The sequence below is a fragment of the Papilio machaon genome, chromosome 1 (genome assembly GCF_912999745.1).
Source record: "Papilio machaon chromosome 1, ilPapMach1.1, whole genome shotgun sequence".
NCBI lineage: Eukaryota > Metazoa > Arthropoda > Insecta > Lepidoptera > Papilionidae > Papilio > Papilio machaon.
In genome coordinates this window covers 1,215,318-1,238,096 of record NC_059986.1, presented here as the reverse complement: position 1 = coordinate 1,238,096, position 22,779 = coordinate 1,215,318, and the positions used below count along the sequence as shown (strand labels likewise).

Sequence of the window (22,779 nt, the reverse complement as noted above, 5' to 3'; positions counted from 1 at the left end):
CATTAGAAACCTTTAAATTTATCAGTGTTTCTCTACTATATTATGCATTTATTATACATACAAACCTTCCTTAAGAATCACTCTATCTATTAAAAAAAACCGCGTCAAAATCCGTTGCGTAGTTTTAAAGATCTAAGCATACATACGGACATACAGCGAAAGCGACTTTGTTTTATACTATGTATTGATTTCATCGAGATCCATTAAGCCGTTTTGGACATACCTTCAAACAAACATCCATCTAAAAATTCGCATTTATAATATACAGTACGATAAAAAACGGCTCTGCTCTTTGAACAGACCCTAACTTATCACATATCGCGACTGCCGCTGGGATGGACTTAGATATATATAACTTAATCATATTGAATAAATGTAATTATTTATTTATATAGTTTAAAATACCAACTATAGATGTTGAGTGAATAATATTTTATCAGCATGCCTAACTCTGCCTGCAATAGCATTATTAAAATGCACTTATTTTTACTCTCTGGCATGTATTTAACAACATTACATCATTGCAAATGGAAAATTTTCAATATACATATATCTTTATATTACAATACTTGTTTTCATTTTTATCAGTTATGAAATTTTTTATACGATAACGTTCTGGATGGTTCCAATTTCATGTAATGGGTGTTTTTATATCTCTGGTAAAAGTTGATATAAGTTACTAAGTCTTTTTCTATATTCATCATCAGCTCACTATACGCCCCCACTGAGGTGCTCGGAGCCTACCCCAAGTTAGGGGTGACTAGGCCATAGGCGAATTACATATGTACATTTATCCGACGTTCTTACGGTGAAGGAAAACATCGTGATGCAACCTGCACATATCTGAGAAGAAATTCAATGATATGTGTGAAGTCAACCAACCCGCACTTGACCAGCGTGCTTGACTGGCCTGTCACCCCTAACTTGGGGAGGCTCCAAGCCTCTCGGTGAGGACGTATAGTGAGCTGACGATGATGATGATGATGAATTAAAATCAATGTGTTAAGGGAACATTTCGGTCTTCCAATCACAACAATAATGCACAGTTTGATCCCCTTTTCACATTTTACATAAATTTTGATTTATATTCTGTGATTTCTGAGTACGTCATTTAATGCAAGCGTTGACACTATTCCCTGTTACTTATCGACCTTTATAGTCTTCAGCGAACGTGATATAATTTACACTGTCCTCTCTCAGACAATAAAAAAGCGCAAGTGACAATTACAAAGCCAATTACGTAGATATCGAATGGCTATTATCATCACAATGCAACGTGATTTCGGACGTCATACATCGGATGTATTTGAATGTATTTGGAAGGTATGAGGTATCATACGGGAAACGAGTGATACATTGACGGCATAGTGGAAAAGGTGAAGCACGCGGTTCGTCATCCGCGTGTAAAAGATGCGTTGTATCTTGCGTCACTCGCACGCGACTCTCGCGTGATCTCGCGGCTTGGATACAACGAACGCTCACACGGCGCTATTATAGCTCAGTGGTAGAGCTGGTTGGGATTAGGTTTCGATTCCCAGTGTGTAATTAATTCTAATAATATTAAGTCATAATTTAATCTCTCTAAATGTAATCTCTCTAATTGCAAATGTGTTCATTGCGTTTACCTTCTGTGACTTATAAAATTTTAGACCCAATTTCTACTTTTAGCTTTACAACTTTAGAGCTAAGTTCTTAGCTGTATTGGTTAGCAACCAATCCTTCTCACCCGTAGCATTGCTCCGAAATAACCCCTGGTCAGCTCATGAACTCTTCCAACCACAGATAACAAAGCTGATTATTCGTACCTCCAACAACGAAGTCGCTTTTAATAAAATTTAATAGGTACAGCTAAGCACCTCAGAACTGTACTATCAAAACGCTGCCGTTAATATGGACTTTCAAGTAATCAACGTTTGCCTGTATTCCACCAGTTCACGGAAGCCATCAGAATATATTCTGTTGGCTGAAACTTATACGTGAATTCCCTTTTATTTTTAGGATATGAGGGAAGTAGTTATTATGGTAATGTAATGTTGACGTATTAAAGAGCTCAATTATCGCCAACTTCCATACACTTTATAATAACTATCATATGACCGGAAAGATGTGTGGCGAGTAAAATTAGATGTAGCACATGAAAGACATCAATGCATTATAAAAAACTATCAAGTAATATATACATACGTTTTCCTATATTCATACCAGAATGTATCCTTATTACTGGCTGAATAGAGTCTGAAGGCATTCTTAGGACTAGATAACAACTCAAGAATCAAACTCTGAGATAGTCATAGTTCTTATTCTGACTCTCTCAGAATTTGATCAGTTAAGTTTGTGTTAATTTTCAGATTAAATTATTTAAACTTTCGTGAAACATTATCAAATATACGTGAGTGTTTTAGCCGTTTATTTATTAGTTTAATTCTCTGGTTAGTAAGTTTTTGACTAAATTATACTACCAGAGTTATTTACTATCGTTGTCAAAGGTATTTGCGAATTACCTACGCCTTAATATCACAGGTTATGTATTTGAATCTATGACGTAATATGTGCAGATCTTTTGTTTTCTGGACTGTTAGTGGTCATTATTTATTAGTGCCAAGTAAGGTCAGGAAAATAGATAGCAAATGTTAGGCGCTACAATGTGTACCTACCGTGCGTGGTTGTAGCGACATGGTAACAATGCAGAGATATCACAATTTGTATGTTGTTATGCTAGATAAGAGAAACTATAATTTCGCTCTATCATTATTTCACTATCACCAACGTAAACGAAAAGAGAGCTTTTACCGTAGTTGTGTGAGATTTCCATCGTACAAAATATATATGTCACTCATTTATAAGTTATATTTAATAGTCTTTATATATAAAATAAAATATTTAACAAAGAGCATACAACTGCGTATTGAAATGTTTTACATTATCTGTGCACAACGAAATGGCGCGTATTTTTACACACGACCTCGAAAAGATGCGTTGTCGTTGTTCGATGCATTGTAAATTCGCGACGCACAATACTACAACTAATTTTGTATGCATTATAATCAATAAACACATTTCAAAGTTAACAGAGTTAAGATACTCCACAGCAACATAATATTACGAAGGAGTTCTAACCTCAATCTATAAAAAATATTTTAACAGCATGACTCCTAAAATAGCTTGACCCGTGTACAGCCAGAGTCCAAAGTGCCGCGCCCACATCGTCTGAATATTTTTAATCTGCGTTAATATAATCTGTGCCTTGCGCTCTGTAAAACGCGGGTTTTTTTGACGGGAACCAGTTACGTATACATCAACTAACGTTGTTGCTTAGAACATGTTCGGTGTTTATTTAACGAGTAGAAATTGTTTTTTAAGTATTATTAATAATGTAATAATGATTATTAAAATTATGTATGATGCCACTATAACCTGCAATACTTAGTATTTGTCGAATATTTATCTTTCCTTACATTTCGGGCGCTTGGCCAATTTGACCAACACGTTTCTTATAAACTCAAAATGCATCCAACAGTGTTATTGGTCGTCTTGTTTATGTACCTCGCACACGTAAACTAAGCCACACATACATACAAAAATAAATACATCTGCATGTTTTTGACAACAATCCTTTGTAGTTTGTAGCTACGTGTTCTGGAATATTCCACATGAAAGATTGTATTAACTAAATTTTACTTATTTAACTTTAAAAACTTCACGTAATTGTCTAAAAAAGCATACTTAGTTTAAACTTTCGTGAGACATAATTGTTAATTTATTAAGAAACGGCTTAACTCACGTGTGATCGTCCGGTGACGGCACCGACTAGTTTCGGACCCATCGGGGGTCCATCTTCAGGACGAGTGTTTATTCTGAGGACTTCGCGGTCGCGTCGTCGATGGTCGTTGCCGTCACCGGACGATGAAACGTGAGTTAAGCCGTTTCTTAATAAATTAAAGCATACTGAATCTGATTTATTTTGTCTTCTTTATTAATGAAGGCTAGGTAAGTTTAATTTTGTCAATGGCCGGCGACCGATTTGCAGTTCCTTTGTTGTTGCGGATGTCCATGGACGCTAGTAATGTTTTAATACTAAGGGTCCCACTGCTCCCCCTTTATCATATGAAAGAAAATTATGAATAGCGTAAAATAATCAATAATTTGAGCCAACCTCAATGTATTAAATATTGCATCATCGATAGTTTCAAGGGCGAATGACATTGTGTTAGGAAAACTACCGCCAACTAAAACCGTTACGTCTATAATTTGAAACTCACCAGTGGCCTTGTGTGCTTCCGCGTACTCTTTTGAGGGCGTCAGTTCAAATCTCAGAAGAAAAAAAATAACTTTTTTCTAACTAGTATCAAATTACGTAAATAGTTTTTAAGAACTGAAGTAATGTTTGGTTACGGAAATTCAAAGTTAATAATAATTTATTTAGTGTTCTTTTATTCAGTTTATAAAGTTCTACATTTTTAAATTATTAATGTAGAATTTAAAATGTACTACATTTTATACCGCGATTATTCCATCAGTACATATAAAGTGTTCAGTATTTGTTAACACCAGTTAGTATATAAAGAATTAAATTATAAGGCAAGTGTGAATAGCGCGCGCGGCTGAATCCGGTTACAAATCCGAATTTAAGATAATCAAATTTTTATAAATTAGTGATAACAATCTTAGTTTGCATTATTTGATAATGTTAATATAACTAGCTGTCATCCGCGACTTCTTCCGCGACCAATTAACAAAAAAAACCTTAATAACTATATCATCATCATCATTGAGTTTATCTATGCTTTTCATCCAGATCCGTTGAGCAGTTCTGGAGATACCTTATAAAAAACATCCATCTATTACGATTATCCATCCATACGTTCTAACATTCCATTAATACATCTGAACTTTCGCATTTATAATTAGTAAGTTAAATAAAGTAACATAAATTAAAAAATAAACTTGCGGAATTTGATTGAAATTGTTAATAATTATGCAATAACAAATTACGCGCGAAAGAATCACGTCAATTACAGAATTGCTATTCCAAAAATTATTACGTGGCCAGTGTTTTTAATACCAAGGAGGTTAATTGCACGTGATTAGAAGTTCAAGTGAACTATGTTAAAGTTGTCATTATTCTTAAATTTAATACTGTATGTGGATTACATAAGATTAAAAAATAAAAATTGCAGAGAATGGAGGTAAAAAGACTAGAGAGAATAAATGAAAGAGGAATAGTTCTACAGGACTATCTGCTAGGATCTATTTGCTTATCCTTTAATATTTTTGTCCAGATGTTTCTGTTGTTGTTGCCGTGGGTCTCTATTGACGTTATACTTATACATCTTGGACAGACGTTTCACCAGTGGAATCTTAATTTTACCTTCCTAACGCTATACAACGTGGCTCAGTCCGCCCAACGACAAGAACAAAGCCCAAAGTCAACGCACTAAACCCCGCGTGCGCGCATTGTTATGATTCAGTGTAATCTAGTATCATTACTCCTTATCTATTCCTTTAGCTAGGCTTCTCAATAGATAGTGCTTATCAGTGAAAGTGTATGTAATTCGGGTGTCTGTGACGTCACGATCACGATATGGCCACATGGAGAGTGCGTGCGGGCGCCGTGCTCCGATACCAGACGCCCGCAACTCGGGCTTTACTTACGTGAGCTCTTTTAAAGTGATTTAAAAAACAAAAGTGAATCGAACTCTTTGGTAAGGCACCACAGAATATAGAATTTAATGTTAGCTTTATCTGTGTTATTTTCAACAAAAAAAGATGATTACTATGTCACGTCGTCGTCCACTTTTGATTTTGAATCCACAACTTAAATATCTTCGTTTTTATACAAATATAAGCTAATATAATTAGACATATTCTTTTCGCGATCCTGAATCAATATATATCGAAATAGTTATCATGTTTTTTGTATCTCTATGAGTGTCATTACCATAGTAATATTGTCAAAGTAAATGTATGTAAACTTAGTACCGTATTTACTGGTCTCTGCCTATCCCCCTGATTAGTCAAAGGTATAATTCAGCAATATAGAAAAACTTGGAGGTGATATCTTTAAACTTTAGCACGCAGTAGACACGACAAACAAATAATGTCGTTCATTTTAAAGGGAACAGCTGCAAGATTCTGATTTCAAGGTGTTTTCCCGTAATCTTTTCTAATATTAAACAGAGAAATATTGTCAGCCTTTCAGATAATTTCATAAAAGATTACTTACCTATTTGAAATTACCTATTAACCATAATCTGCTTTTAAAAGGTTATATATTGTTATAAAAGGTATTAATCGAACAATTCGCTCTTTTGTTACGGGCGACGCTGAGAGGTAGTGGGGCACCTCCGCTAAAGAACCCCGGCTTAGTAATCAGATCCCTAGTGAATCGAAAAATTTATAATAGACACATATTAACTAATTTGAAATAATAAGTTACTTACAAACCTACGTACAATCTGGATGAAAAGGGGAGAGAAATAGAATCAGTCCACTGTTGTGTCAATCAGTTAAAACATAGAAATTAGAATTCTTCTCCACGTTCTGTGAAGTCGTGGTGGTTCACCTCTCGAGCGGGCAATAGCTGTTGCGAGCTGAATCAATTTATTTGTAAGGTTTTTCTAGGTATTCCATGTCAGTTTGCTCAGAATTACCAATAGTCTGAAGTGTTCTTTCCTGCTTAATTAAGGTTAAGATTTTGTCTAAGAAATATATTAATTAATGAATTAATCTGGAATGGCGAAACCATTATCTTTTTGTGGAAGAAAGCAGCAACTACCGTCGTCCACTCCGCCAACAAACTGCAAGGGCGTTGCCGACTTAAGTAAAAAATACCTCCTTTCTCAAAGAACCTTAAACCTTTTAAAAATAACTTTTAACTTCTAGTAGCTTATATAGTGATTTTTCTTAATATGTTAATAGAATGATTTTTTTCTAAGCTTCGTCATATCAGTCGGATAGATAACTGTGCGCGATGTAGCGCGCGTTATCAGCGGCACGGCTGTGCGTGCCAGCGCGGCCAGTCGGGCGGCGGGCGCGAGTCGCACGCAGCCGCCACCGTGCCGGGGCGAGGGCCCGGCCTCCGCCCCTCACGCTCGACCAAGTGTACAGTGCAGAGGAGTGCAGTGAACGTGCGTTATATCGAAAAAAAAAACCGGTTAAAGTCAATAGTAGTTTTTTATATCTTTTAAACCTCAACATCTATATACAGTAACGTAGACTTAAAGCTAAACTACGTAAGTAGTTAAGATAGGACAGTCTTAATTGAGTACTAAAACTAGGTAACGATCATGAGATCTGGATCACAGTCGAGTGCGCCGCGAGTGCGGGTGCTGGGGCTTAGTGCGCGGGCGGCGTAGGCAGCGGCATGGGCGCACGCGCCGGCGAGGGCAGCAGGCGCAGTGCGGGCGCCGGCGCGCGCTCCTTGGCGTGCCGCTTCACGTGCTTGGCGAGGTGGTCGGAGCGCATGAAACGGCGGCTGCACACGAGGCACCCGAACTTCTTCTCGCCGGTGTGCGTACGCTTGTGCCGCGACAGCTCATCAGAGCGCGAGAAGCGGCGTTCGCAGCCCGGCCATATGCATCGGAACGGACGCTCGCCTGTATGGGTGCGAGCGTGCGCTTTTAGGTGGGATGACTTGAAGTAGTTCTTGTCGCAGCCCGGGTACGAGCATTCGTAGAGCCGGCGGCGCGCGGCCGGAGCGGGCGTCACCAGCCAAAGCGCCGCCGCGGGCAGCAGCGCGCCAGGCACGAGCACGGCGGGGGCGGGTCGCGGCGCCAGAGGCACCCAACCCGGAGCCGCCGCCACTGCTCGCGTCTCTTCCCTAGGCGCCGGTTCTGGGTGCGGTGCGGGCACGCGGTCGTCTGCCCTGGGCGAGCAGTCTGAGTGGGGCGCGGACACTCGAGCCTCCGGCGTGGGCTCGACTTGATGTGGCGAGGGGATGCGTGTCTCGACCCTCTGGGGAGGGGCCTTGGCAGGCTCCGGCACGGGGAGTGCCTGGGCCTGGCTGGCGATGTATTTTACTTGGGAGTAGCTGTGGCCGCGGTTCATTTTAAATTTGAGCGTTTTCAGTATATTAAGGTGTGCTGGCGGCGGCAGCGGCAGAGGCTGGGGGCTGCAGGTGCCGTCCTTGTGCGCGCGCATAATGACGGAGGGGCGCGCGCAGGGCTCGGGCGGCGGTGTGCCCAGCAGCAGGCGCGCCAGCTCACAGCGGGCGCGCTTGCCGCACTCCTCCTCACCCTCAGAGTCGGAGGGCTGCGGAGTTACCACGCCCGCCGGCGGGGCTTCTAGCGCACGCTTAGCGGTCGTCTTCTGCGACGGCAACTCCACCTGCGAGACAAAGAGAGGGACTTGAGTGAGGGCCAGAAGACGGGCCGCACCTCGAGCGCGATGCGTATTCGCACCCGCGCTTTCGGTCGCACGGGTTGAACAAACTTTTCATTTTTTCATAACTTAAAAATTGCGAAGTCTTCTCAAAATTTAACACTCACTTTACATTCCATCAACGGAGGTGTCGATGGCGGCGAGAGGGGACCGCAGACTTCTAGTATCGTCGACATATCGAATGGGACTATATAATCATTCAATGAAATAAAAACTTTCTTTTAATTAATAAATAACTTGACGCGAGTAGTGCGATGACGGTTCTTTGAGACCCGTGTAGCTTCGTCGGCGATCGGCGGACGAATAAACCGCACGGCGAGCGTTCGAGGTACGAGGCGCTGGCGGCCGCGGGGGTGGCGAGGGGCGCGGGCGGCACGTGGCCAATGACGGTCGACGGCGCGGCGGCGCGGCGAAACGTCGGCCAATGGCGGGGCGCAGCAGCGCGGCGATCACGCAGCGCGCGCGTGCCGGCGCGTGGCGCGCACGTGCACACCGAGTGACGGCCGAGGTCGCCGCGTGACGTCACCGGCGCGCCCCCGCATGACGTCGCGCAAGGTCGAGCCGCCGCCGCGCTGCAGCGGGTGCAGCTCGCGCAGGTGTCAACGACCCGCGCCTGCCCAAATGTTCATCTAATTAGGCCTAAAGTTAGCCTGCGCCGTAGGGTTGTTGTTGTTAGCGATACTGTTGAGACTCAGGTACACCTGTGTGCAACATACCTGAGGCGTTTATCACGCCGTAGCAGCGTATAGGGGTCGGTGTATGTATCATAACAACACATGTCAGCTCTACTAAAGTTATCTCTACAAAGCTTCTTATCAAATTTATGTTTTGTTGTAAAGTTTCTTATCTCTCAACAACATGATGTATAAAAATTGTTATGAATAATAGAATTTCAAGAAAGGTTTAGTTTCCCACGGTTTGGTTATCAATATCACAAAGTATCAACAGGTTATATAGTAAACATCAGTTAAAATGTACATTTTATAAACACGAAGTAAGTCTGTATCCGTTTAAATATCTCCTCGCGAAATAAATATACTATTTTTCACGTAACTTGTATGAGTAAAAACTCTTTAGGCTAAAATATTGACACTTATACATTCTAGAAACAAAAAGAGAAATCAACGTAGGACAAAATTATAACATTAAAACTTCCAAAACATTTAACCGTAGTTGGAAAGTACTAAAGTAAAACAAATAAACAATTCAACAGCTGTGTGGTAGGGTTGACAAAAAATACAGGAAAACTTTTCTTGTGAAACCGTTGAGTACAAACATGTTGACACTGCGCGGTTCGCGGCGCTAGTGTGCCGTGCGTGTGTCTTCACGCAGTGAGCGAGTGATCCGCCGCAAGTCATAGGCAACAACCAAGACTGATAGACACACCCTCTTATTGAAATTCAAGCTTTAACATAATCAAAAACTGAAAGATATAAATCTTTGTTTAATCAAAGATTCTGTTTTGTTTATTTATTGAAGGATTTTAAATTAATCAAATGACACTTGACATCTCAAAATCAGTAAACTATCGGTTACAGGAGGTCATAATCCATCTTCCAGACTATGTTCTACATCTGTGCAAAATTTCATCAATATCCGTTGTGCCGTTCCGGAGATACCATCCATTCATCCATCTAAACAATTCGCATTTATAATATTAGAAAGATATATTAACAACGAATATAACTGACGTGAGTCGAGCAAAAAACCTATTAATCTTGTAACTTGTACCATACGTATCATTTATATTTACGTTGAACAACTTGCGCCTGAATACAGAGCGTGTATGTGTGTGTTTGTGTGGGGAACGCGGTGACGAGGCGACGCGGGCCGTGATATCGCGTGTCTGACTCACTGGTGACTAACGCCCAATCTCCTGCCCACCAGTCTGGGCACCACTGACCACTTTCTTTTGCAACTTATCATATTATTCCCTATTTATAAAATACCATTTTTATCTCGTTGCTCAGATCGACCCAACTAGATGCACGCTTTAAAAGATCTAATAACAGATGTAACTCTTTTCAAATATGGGACGGATTTCATAATTGTAGTACCCGTGTGCCTATATTATAAAACGAATAGAATATTGTAAGAATTTTTTTATCATTAGGAGGCAAACGAACGAGCAGCTACATGAATTCGCCGAAAAAGCTAAGCGACCGCTGCTCATAGACATCTCCAATCGCAGATGCGTTGCCTACCTTTAATCGACGGGGGATGCACAGAAGAAGTTTTTCCCTCCTCCGTGAAATCCCTCACGCACGTAATAAGGTCAAGTCAGACAGATCTAGGTTTAAGACCAAATTACATGTGATATTTATAGATCTATTATGATATAAACCAACTGGCAATATTGTAAAATAACAATTTAAAAGAAAATTGTATTGCGAAATGCAAATATGTACATGCAAAAGTTTCTAAACCAAGATTATAAAATATACATTTTACGTTACAGGTTATACCAAACATTAATATCACAGTATTATTATAAATTTGGATAGCAAGAAGAATAATAGGTAAGTAAAAAAAATATTGAAAATTCGAGCGACATTCAGTGAAAGATGCTATGACCCAGGACCACGACTATAGTTACAGAAACAATTAGGTTGGTTTATTTGGCAAACATTGGTTTGTCAAATAAACCAACTTCATTACAAAAACACGTTTACTGCTGTTCACAGACCAGCTATGATTACAGAAGGTGCGTTGCGAGGCGTAAACTCCTGCCACGCATCGCTGCCGTTCAGAAGTTATTTTTACTCCTCATTGTACTACATTCACGAAGTAGTTTTTTGAGTTAAAATCTTTTTAGATATGTAAGGACACAATAAAAAAAATAAGGACAACTGTTGTTTTATTATTTCTTTTCACTTCGTCGAATTAAATATTTATTTAATAGCTTTTTGTATTATTTTATCTGTCCATCATCTGGAAGAACAACAGCGAAAGCCAACATCAAAATGTTTTTTCTTTACAGTTTTTACTTTAAGTAAATTATTACAAAATAACAACATAGAAGTATCAAGTAGCTTCCCTATTCTACACTCATGTTTTGTGATGTGTGACTGTGTGTGTGTGGGCGTGTCGCGTTGCGCCGGTCAGGGCCTGCGCGGGCGCACGCGAGCGACGCGTGATTTCATTTTCACGTTTGTCCCACTTTACATACACCTTCTGCCAAGCTATTGTGTTGCTAGCTGTTTTTATGTTATGGTAACTCGAATCCAAGATAAATAGGTTTGTTTTTAATTGAAATCAATTTCAAGTCTGTTATTTAACATTTGTTTACATTTCCATTACATGAAAACTAGCAATCTCTTTGAAAATCACAAGCTCTAGTTCTATTATTACTAAATGCAATGGGTTCATGACCTTTTCGGATCCTTTAAGGACGTTTTATTAATCTAGAAACGCATGGATTCTAAGAGACTAAATTGTTCTGCCAAGACAAGAAATTTTTTACGAATATAAAATTCAAACACACATTATATTTGTTACACCTGGGTGAAAATTCTTCTTCCTTGAAAGAGAACACAAATAGTGTATAGTAATGACATCTGTTATCAAATAGCAAAAAGTTTTAATAAGCGCCATCTGTACTTTGTGAAAGTAAGTAGTGTTATTAAACCCTTGGGCAGTCAACAATTAATCAATAGATGGCACTATAAAAATGAGCATAGCAAGTGTAAAATATTAATATTTATTGAATATATTATAGAATTTTTATTAAAAATTTAATTGTAATCTATAAGAATGTTATTTGTATAATTCGTAAAAAGTCCGCCCTAAAAAACTGACCACCAACAAACAAGACAAATTAAAAAGATAATAAAAAATACAACAAGCGATTTAGGTTTAAACGCGGAGTGAGTGCAAGATGTGATACGAACGGGATAACAACGAACTTGATTTATTACAAAAAGTGAATTAACAATTTAATACTATAAAAAAACAATATAACAATAAAGATTATAAAACTGATATTACTGTTACATGCTTAATATTACTGTTTACATGTAACAACCTATTCTGTCTAGAGACCAGTAAATCATGTAATATAGATATGGAGCGTGTACTAGGACTATTAATTACTTTTGTGTAATGTCAAAACAAATAAAATAGTTTTAGTAGTTTTATGCATGTGAATTTTATGCATAAATTTTAGTTGCTTAAATCCGTTTTGTGTTTGGTCGCTAGATGTCGCACGTCAATATTTATAATATTAGCATCGCGATGTAGAGCTTCTTTACAAGTTGGTTAGGTGCGCGCCGCACTAAATTGTCTGTACTCTGGTTTCCCTTCAAAACGTATAAATCTTTCGCCTTTTACTAAAGATTTCCGTGGAGGGGAACACTCAAATGAGTCTTTGATATTTTTGAAAAACCCTGCTTCGGCGGGGTAAAATAAATTTAAAAATGTTCTTTATTTTGGGATTACGCATTAAATCACCGGTTAGAATTTTCGTTATGGTTAATTGTAAGTTCCAACTATAACTTTAACCGTAACGTGAACATTGACGACCAAACGTTGCACCATCACATCAAATGTTATAATTAAAGTTGATGGGTGACAAGTGATGAAAGTTTTTTTAATAACATGGAATAAGTGTGATTCCGTTTGTCACTGTAATTTATATTTCCGTAATCCTACCCCTTCTATTATTTTATATTGTAGCATAATAAAATGTTGGTATAGCGAGTATTTTTAAAGTACATATTCTAGTAATGGGTAATTCAACTAAAATGTATGTTTGACCTGCAATTCAGTCCACGGTTCACATATGTGAGGCAGACAGATGAGTGAACCGGCTAGCATCTGAGCTGATTTACACACGTTTAACATAATCAAGAGATCGTTAACGTAATGTTCTTTATTCAAATGAATATTAGATTCGTTCGTTCGCTGTAAGACAATTAAAAATAACTTGTTATAAAAATAATTAAATATAAATTACTCTAGAACCTAAAACTAAAAACCTGTAAACATGTTTTTGAACTAGTTCAAACAATATATGGTATTCAAATTAAAATTATTTCCGCACAAGCGACATCTATCAAAAAATACAAGTGAATAAAATATTGTTAACAGTGACATCTATTGAGCAAAAGCAATTACAATTCCTTTCACAAAGATTTGGAAATTAAAGTAAACGGATAATAGATGTCAGTAACAGTACTGTGTTAACTTGAGAATTTGATTTTTTTAAACTTAAACTTCACGCGAACTTATCGGTCACTGGTAATAAAATACTCGTGAATTTCGGGTTTTGTGGTTTTTGATAAAATATGAATTAAATCTCACTTTGTAAAGTATTTAACGTAAAAAAAAAGTGCAAACTGGATAAAATAAAATATGTTATTAAGAACGGCTCACAATCCCCTTCTAACATCCAGTGAGTGCACCGTGCATTTTACTAAATGAAGATGAAGTAGTGATTGTGGAATTTGTAACCGAAGAATTCTAAAGAAGAATACCACGGTGCAATACCACGACCACACAGAAGACAGGCGTGAAGTGGAAGCAATTCCGCGTTTCGTCTGATGAGTGTGGTACCGGAGGCCTAATTTTACTTCTCTTTCCCTTCCCACCCTTTTCTTATTAGGAAGGGATGGGAAAGGGAAGTGGATTTGGCGGTAGAGGGGACGCACAGGAAGGAGAAATATCCTCTTTCTGTGCGTCTCCTTCTCCGTTGTTTAAAGGTCTGCATTTGCGGATGTCTATGGGCAACGGTCGCCTCGCTATTGCGGCGAATCCAAGTGGCCGTTTGCTCGTTTGTCACCTAATGATATAAAAAAAAGAAAGATTTAATATCTAAAGTTTGATAGAGTAGCGCATGTTGATGGGCGGTATTTTCACAACCTACAGTGCGTCGTAAAGAAGTGACTACGAAAACGTTTGTGTATATTATTATGAAAAATAAACCAAATTAACTAGTTAAAAACAATCTGATCAAAGCAACTTATTCTTGTAGGTACCTTTATTAATTACTACCTGGCGCCCGCGACTCCATCCGCGCAGAATTAAAAAAACTTAATTAATAGCCAATGTGTTCTTCCAGACTGTGTTATACATCTATATCAAATTTCAGCGTGATCCATAAAGGCGTTCTGGAGATACCTTTGAACAAACATTCATCCATACATCCAAACATTCGTATTTATAATATTAGCAGGATTAATAAAACCCACCAAAAAAACCTTTCTGCTTTTCGGCCGCGTAATAAGAGTGCAAGGAAATTGTGCACTTTTAAATTAACTATTTATAGAGATTCTTTCTGCCATCGCATCGTCAGATAGTAACCTCCTTATGGCTCTTTACATGAAAAAATTAATAAATAATGACAAGAAGAGAACTTCAATCACACCAGTCTTCTTACGAACAGAATTTAATTAATTGTCATTTTCAGTATGAAGGACGACTCAGTCAATTATGAAACGATAGCGTCTCGTAGAGGTACCGTAGACCTGTGGACCTAGCACGAAAATTTGCGACAATAGCCTTCGTATCGTCCACGTCAAATGTAGTATGAGATTTTTGTTATACTTTAGGCCGATACACAAATTTTAATATAAATTTTGTCTTTGACATACGATGGCTTTTTACACAGATTTACGTGCTAGGCACACAGGACGGTGTTAGTCTCTTGAAGTCTGAGCTGTGAGGCGTGAGATCTAATTTGTGAGTTATGGTAATATAAAGCTTTCTCATCATTTTATCATTTACTAGGAAAATAGGAAAGCAGCCTTTATCGATTTATATTTAGAGATGTATTTGATTGATCATCATCACCTTCCTAACCTTATCCCACTCCGGTAAGGTCGACACACAAGGTTTTATAAACCATAATATTTTGGCTTAATTATTTTTCAACCATCCGTTTGCCTGTCACCAACCCTACTTGGGAAGGTATTGTATTAGATTCATGAGAATTCAATTAAATTATGTGTTGTTAGAGCAAAAAATTCAACTCTATCTAATATTAAGGGTTAATAAGTGATGACTTTTTTATAGTAAATATAAGGTGGCTAACGAGCAAACGGCCACCTAAATTTGCCAAAATAGCAAAGTGACCGTTGCACATAGACATTTACATATGTAGATGAGTTGCCTACCTTTAATCGATAGAGGAGGGGACGAACAGAAAGAGGATATTACCCTTCTTATGCGTCCCTACTGATGCCAAATTCACCTGCTCTTCCCATTACTACCTATGAAAAGGGTGGGAAGCGGTTATCTTACCTCTTATCACTTATGTAGGTAATACACTAATCGTGAGATTAACGGCCGAAACCAATATTCGATTAGTGAGATCGATCCAAAAATTACTTTATATACTTCATAACAAACTAAATACAAAAATTATTTCATCGTTCTTAAAATAAGAGATTCTGTTATTTTAATTCGATTAAATATAAATAAATATTTACTTTCATTAACAAATGTTCCAAAGTACCAACAAATACGAAATACTAGTATTTTAGAAATGTATGAATTAATGTTGTCAAAGGGAAGAAAGCTTTAAGGAAGTGAGCTCATCGTAAACCTTAACTTTATCCGATTAATAAATTATATTCATTAAAATGGATCATTAAACACAAAGTAACAGTTTTTAATTTGACTTAATTACATTGTGTTGAGTCCAATAGGACTGGTTGATTTATAATTTTATTACTTTAATGATAGACATCGGATCGATGCAGTCAATAATTTTATCACGCTCTCATAAAATTCCAGTATACACTAATAGCATTATAAATGATAAGACAGTCCACTGCATTAAGATAAAAATTAAATCAAAAATAAATAAAACATACTAAGATCCATTCCGGATGGATACAAAAAGTTTAAGGCTGTGTGGTAACGAATTACTCCATAGAAAATATAAGGAAAATAGATGAAATGTTATATTTTTTGAGAATTCTCTTAGAAGTCTACAGCGCTACGGGTCTACGCGGGTTCGTAGCGCGAGGGGTAGGAAGGGGGGACCTAAAGTGGGCGGTGCTTAAGCCAGCCCTCAAGTTAGAGCTCGCGAATTGGTATGTTGGTGGTGTTCGCGTATAGAAACCGCCTCTAGTATCGCCCCGACCGCCGCGCGTGTTGCACGTGTCGCGCGCGCTGATAAGTTCCTCGTTAGTTGATTCACGTGTTGTGGTGATTGTGTTGTGACATGTTGGGAGACAAGGGAACACGCCGCTAGGTCATGTCGCGAAGGAAACAGAGCAACCCCAAACCTTTGAAACGTAAGTTTTAAAATAATATGTCGATAAGAAACACGTATGAATCAACAGTTGTTTCTAACTTGAAGCAGTTTTATAACTTTTGTTTCTTTTATATTAGAAATGATACTTTGTAATTTCTTAGTAATTTTAGTTTGATTTTATTATTGTATTCGATCTTAAATCTTATTTAATCGTTAAAAAAAGTTGGTAAGAATAAATAGTTAGATATATGTTAATCTTTTACGTAAAAACTAACAACAACGTGTGATTAAAAGATCTTTAAAGACTCAAGTGTAATTATAAAAAATAAAATTAAAGATTATTTTCTCAATTTAGATCAATTACCTTAAGAGTTTTTTAGGTTATTTATCTTATTTACTCATTTACTAAGTTAAAGTTTTCTGTTTTTCTGTCTGTTTTTGTATTATAATTTTGTTAAAATGTTGTGTTAGCCTTTAAGTGTATTACATGACAAAATGTACTTTGATATAAACATTTTTTATTAGATTGTCATCTTTCATGTAATATGTTGGCTTCCTAAAATAAATAAATAAATAAATAAATAAATAAATTACTGAGTTATCAGTTTTTAACTGAAGTTAAAGTTGTTAGTAAATTCTAAATATGCTTAAATCCTAAGTACGGAGGTCAAGTTTTTGTAATTTTGTAAGCACCGATTTTTATATACTTGAAAAATCTCATCTACTTTGTTAGAAAAAAAATCTTATAAGATTCCGGACAACATTAGTGTTTTTAAAAAAAAAAAGAAATTTGCATGTCTATGGTTTCATTTTAACGGAATCTAATTGGTCAAATGGTAATACTAACGTATATTCTCTCCAGATAACTAACTGCATTCAAAATAATTAAAGGACTTATCGTTGATTTCTGAGACCAATTTTTGTATAAAACATATCGTTATTCCTGTGATTATCTTTGACAAAAATAAATAACAATACATTTTAAATGGAGATTTTGGTTTCAGAAACCTACGGTAATCAATTTAAAATCGTATTTTTTATATACATTCAATTCTTCATTATCGTATTTAAAAAAATATCACATTCATGTTACAAAACTTCATGACAGTTGGTTTTAAAATCTGCTAAATATGTACATTAATTGATGTAAAGTGAAAGTGGTCCTGTCTGTCTGTTCTTAATTATTTTATGAGATATAGTTCGTTTCTGATATCATAACAGTTCTAACAAAAGAAAGACTTTGTAATTGTAACTATTTAGTTTTACATTCAACTACAAAAAAAATTACGATTTTCTGCAGAAAAAAAACATAATTTTCTTATTAAGAGATTTTATTAAGACAATTGATTTGATATGATTTTTAAAACTAAACCGATTTAAAAATGGAATGTCCTTCCAACGTACAACTTTGTACGTCATGTCCTCTGACCAATAAACGTCTTCAACATTTCCAGTTATTGCAAATGTCTTGCAGTGACTTAACATTTACAAAAGATGATTTCTTTTTTTGCACCAAAAAGAAAATAAAGATTGTCCGTTTAAAATAAAATATAATCGTAGAGACCGTACAATTGGAACAGATTGTAGAAAAATTTGTTTATTAAGAATCAAAGTACGATCGAGTTCATTAAACCGTTATCTTCGTATTAATGTATTCTTTGATTATTTGTTTATCAAAGTCGCGACGATAGCGACCTCTTGTTATACAGTTAGTTATACATACTGCTGTGGTACAGATTCACAGTTATTCTAGCATTGTCTAGAAGTAGACAATGCTAAGACTAGAAGGAAACATTTATAATTTCACTAAAATAGGGAAGTTACCGCTGTCCATAAAGTTGCAGATCCATTGCCTCTTTTAATGGACATCAAAATCCACTTGCCTTTCCCATCCTTTCAATGTAAAGGGTCTCTACGTATCGGTCGGGTTCTAGTCTTCTCCCCCTTTCCATGGATGGGAAGGAGAAGAGGTCTGTAAAGATTTTGGGATAGTAAAGGGGTATCAGACGTGTTCAAAAGAAAAGCTTCATGATACCATGTTTATGTCAAAACTATTTCATTTTCATGCAGATTAAAAATACAATTTTGGTACTCTTATCCTTCCCACCCCTTTTCTAATAAGGAATTTAAATTTCTAATAAGGTAGGTGGATTTGATGGAGGGGGAGATGCATAGGAAGGTTAAATATTCTCTTTTTGTGCGTCTCATCCTTCGTCTATTGAGGGTAGGCAACGCACGTCTATGGCAGCGGTCGCTTCGCCATTTCGGCGAATTCTTGTGGCCGCTTACTCGTTTGCCACCTTGTAATATAAAAAAAAAACAATACAAAAAATGTTTTAAAAAGACTTGAACATCAATTGGTGCAGTTATGGTTATATAAAAAAGTACAATTTACACTAGATATGTCTAGCTAGCCGTGCGCTATCACTGTCCGAACGTCGATAAGGCTTTGTATAAAAACTATTAAGTTTTATTTTATAAATACGATGAATATGAAAGATATCGAACACAAGCGGATTCTGTACCCGAGATTATAAATATGCATCATAATTTATAATGATTTATAACTGGACATATATGTTATCATTTTATTTAAAAAGTAACAAGTTTTTTTTTAAATACTATTTTGAGGACTAGGAAACTACATCAATATTAAAAATATTCTCGTGTCACAATTTTAGTTACCATACTCTACAGAAACGTTTTGACCGATTTTTATGTAATTTTATATACATATTCAGTAGGTCTGAGAATCGGCTACTGTCTATTTTTCATACCACTATTTTTTTTTAACTGCTTACGGACGGAGTCGTGACAAATCAATATCTAAAATAAAGAAGTTTGTCAAGACAAAAAAATCATCAGTGCGTAATTTTATATTTTTCTTGATTATATTTAACGTTTTTACATAAAGAAAAAGATAACAGAAATTTAATTTTTTTTAAAATAAGTTAGACTTTACCAAAAAGGATACTTAAAAAGTATTTCAAACACATTTTAGCTTTAACATACGTTAATCTTTTTACGAGTATATCGTAACTAGCACCCGGCGTGAATTTCTGACAAAATCATGGTAATTGAAACATTATTATGCGTAGAATTGCGAAATGCGATCTTTATCAATAAAAAATTAAGAACTTATAACGAAAGCATTGTTGTGATACATATTTATGGTGAAACCTTGTTGACGGCAATATCAATCAGCGGCGGTCAAAGGGTTAAAACATGTGTTTTAACTAAACAGTGTCTAACTATATTTTTGGAGCAATACAGTGAAAGTCAAGCTACTGGTAAAGTTTTAATATTGAGTATAAAAGCAATAATTAATGAAGTAATAACAAGTATAAACATTAGTAATAAACATTAGTAAATTGGAATAATATAAATAAAAAAAACTTGAGAGGTGTCAAGGGACACCCGGATGGAACGAAGTTCCTTTCTATTAATTAGTGAAGGAACCAATGTTTATTCTATGAATAAAAAACTTAAGTCTTCACAAGAAGTACATTTAATTTCTATGAATTTTCGTTATATATTGTCACGTCGTTGCCATGGTTACTATAGCAAAAAGTGTCGTGACAACTTTTCGTAAGAATTTTTTCCGTCTAGCCCCCTTTCACAACGCGCGATAAGGAACTTCGTTCCAAAAACAGTATTTTTATCGAGATTTATAAATTTTCACTGTTTTAAAAATCACATATTTATTAATGTGTTTCAATATTAAATTGCCATATTAACAGAACAACAACTAAGATCGTAATCTTTTAAATCTTTATAAAACATACTGTATCTTAATTTGTTTTTAATATAAAGAAACCGGTTTGGAAAGTAACGGTCGCATAATATTTGTTTGACGCGTTCCAATATCTATAAAATCCAAATTCCACTAAGCCTTTAGTCGCACGCGCCTTCTCTCTGGTAAAAACTTATTTACCTAAATACGTTTATAAAATGTAATGCCAATTTTATCAATCTCTTAAGTAAACAGAAACATCAATTATATACTACAAGTTTGACAGCAGTGGGATTTGACGGCATGAAGTCAAGTGTCCTTTTTCTCGTGGGGCGGCCGCGTCTGTCACACAAAATGACGTGATGACCGCGCGGCCGGAGTCGCGCTGAAAATCCTTTAGTGGAAATAGACATTAATACATAAGCAATTCAGTCCGTTAGATACAGAAGCATTTGTTTTAATGCAGCAATATTATCGGTGAAACCAATATTGATTGAAAAATACACAAATAAACTTATGTATTGTTAAAAAAAAAACATGCTTCACACTGCTGAGAGACACTGGCTAATTAATAAAGGAAATCACTATTTTAATGTGTCCAGTCTAACCAGTTACTACTATTAACTCTTTAGTAGAAAATGACAAACAATAAGATTACAATTAAATTAATCCAAAACTAGACAATTATAATAAATTTATAAATAGATATAAAAGAATACCTTTGAGGCAGGCCTCAGTCTAAGATAACAAGATGTAATTGCTCGATGTATTACAGATTTTATTCAATACAGAGATAGTGTTGAGTGGATGACGCGCCACTTGAGTGTAATGGAGGCAGATAACAGCTCTTGTAGTTATTTAGGGTTCCCATCGCGTTTACACCGACACACTTGTTGTTTTTTTTTATACCGCTCCGGTATTCGTAGACATGAGTTTATTTTTATTAGTTGTTTTAAATAGTTAACAAAGATAAATGTTATTTAAATATGTGAATTGAATCTTTATAAGGAATAAAAAGTATTTGATTTAGTTCTGATGTTTTAGAGATTTGTTTGTTACGTTTATTTCGTTGTTGGAATTATTTTTAATTTGCTTGTTATTTTGTTAACTTGAAAACAACTATAAAATTATTAATAAGACTTTCTGAGGTTTAAGAACTTAGGTTCTAGTATAGTTTATGTTAATATTTGAAGGTTTTTATATGTATGGTCTACTAATAGTCACAAAACTACGAAAATTATTAGATATCCCTTTTCTTATAAGGATAGGATGGGGAAGGCGAAGTGGATTTGGCGGAGGAGGGGGAACAGAAAAGGATATAGTGTTAACAAGTCCCCTCCTCCGTCGATTAAAGGTAGGCAACGCATTATCAATAGCGTATGTCTATGGTCAGTGGTCGCTTCTTTATTTCGGCCTATACAGGTGGCCACTCGCTCGTGACGTAAAAAAATATGATGTGTTGATTAAAAAATAATCAGTTATTATTAAGATTTCTTATATTAGGAATTCAAATAATAATAGTATCAAACAGAATGTTAGGTGTATAAAATAAACATTTATTTAGACGCTAACACATTTAGTGAACAAGTCAGAATTAAAGTGGGGTATATTGTGATTGGGTATACTTAGGTAGGTATAGCTCGTAAAATAAATAGCATGTAAACAAGTAATAACATAGAATAACTTTAGCCAATAACTAGTACTGGTTAAATAAAGATATATTTTGTAATAACGACTTGTAGAAACATTTAAAAGTTGTCTGTGAGTTAATTTTTTGTAACAGTTAAATAATTTATATAACAGTTATTGAAAATGTATTTGATATTTTTTCGTAGATTTCTTATCTACGATTTTTACAATAATAAATACTACTGGAATTAGTAATAGTGCTAGGAGTAATACTTACATATTTTAAATTTGAATTTTGTACTTTTACAAGCAAAATTGACGACGTACTTGACTGAATTTGTTACATAATTGAATGAATTTTTTTTGTAAGAAGTTGAAATTGGTTAAAAAAAGAGCTTAATTTAAAGTTAAAAACTTAATAAACAATGCTAATTCGAAACTTTATGGATTAGGTACCGTAACAACTATTTAAAGAGTAGAAAAAAAATAGAAACAGAATATTTTGATCAGTAAAATGTAAATAAAGGCTTTTACAGTTTATGTAAATGAGTAAACAAAATGCTTCGCTTATCGGTAATTTGTTAGTATCGAAGATGGTACAGTGCAGTACATATTAGGCATTGCACTTGATCAAAGAGAAGCTACGCGGCGTCTTCAAAGGGTCATTGTGAGCGCGGTCTGGGTACCGCCGTCCTATTGTGCAATTTAACCAACCTGCCAACTCTCTGTTCGCAAATTATATTCATATAGGTTGTTCTATATTGAATTAAAGATTCTTGTATTAAATTTTAAATCCTTAATTATTATTAACGTCTATGTATGTAAGTTTACTTTTATG

At 36.0% G+C, this 22,779-nt stretch overlaps 2 protein-coding genes and 1 non-coding gene across 3 annotated transcripts in view; 2 read left to right on the top strand and 1 right to left on the bottom strand.

Annotated features, from left to right (window-relative positions):
• Window positions 1-7,148: 7,148 nt before the first annotated feature.
• Window positions 7,149-8,722, bottom strand: LOC106712773 (Krueppel-like factor 16). The gene is made up of 2 exons (XM_014505414.2): window positions 8,487-8,722; window positions 7,149-8,325 (listed from the first exon to the last, which is right to left on the bottom strand). Exons 1-2 carry the CDS (start codon window positions 8,553-8,555, stop codon window positions 7,336-7,338), a joined length of 1,059 nt encoding a protein of 352 aa, XP_014360900.2. The 5' UTR covers window positions 8,556-8,722; the 3' UTR covers window positions 7,149-7,335.
• A 3,941-nt stretch (window positions 8,723-12,663) lies between these two features.
• On the top strand, window positions 12,664-12,780 carry LOC123721457. Its single transcript, XR_006756240.1, has one exon. It is a non-coding gene; the product is annotated as a U5 spliceosomal RNA (small nuclear RNA).
• Window positions 12,781-16,468: 3,688 nt separating this feature from the next.
• Window positions 16,469-22,779, top strand: part of LOC106712815 (zinc finger protein ush) — a 134,925-nt gene continuing 128,614 nt past the window's right edge. The window contains exon 1 of the mRNA XM_014505466.2: window positions 16,469-16,619. Within this exon, the coding sequence (XP_014360952.2) occupies window positions 16,580-16,619 (40 nt within the window). The 5' untranslated portion in view covers window positions 16,469-16,579. The remainder of the gene's footprint in view (window positions 16,620-22,779) is intronic.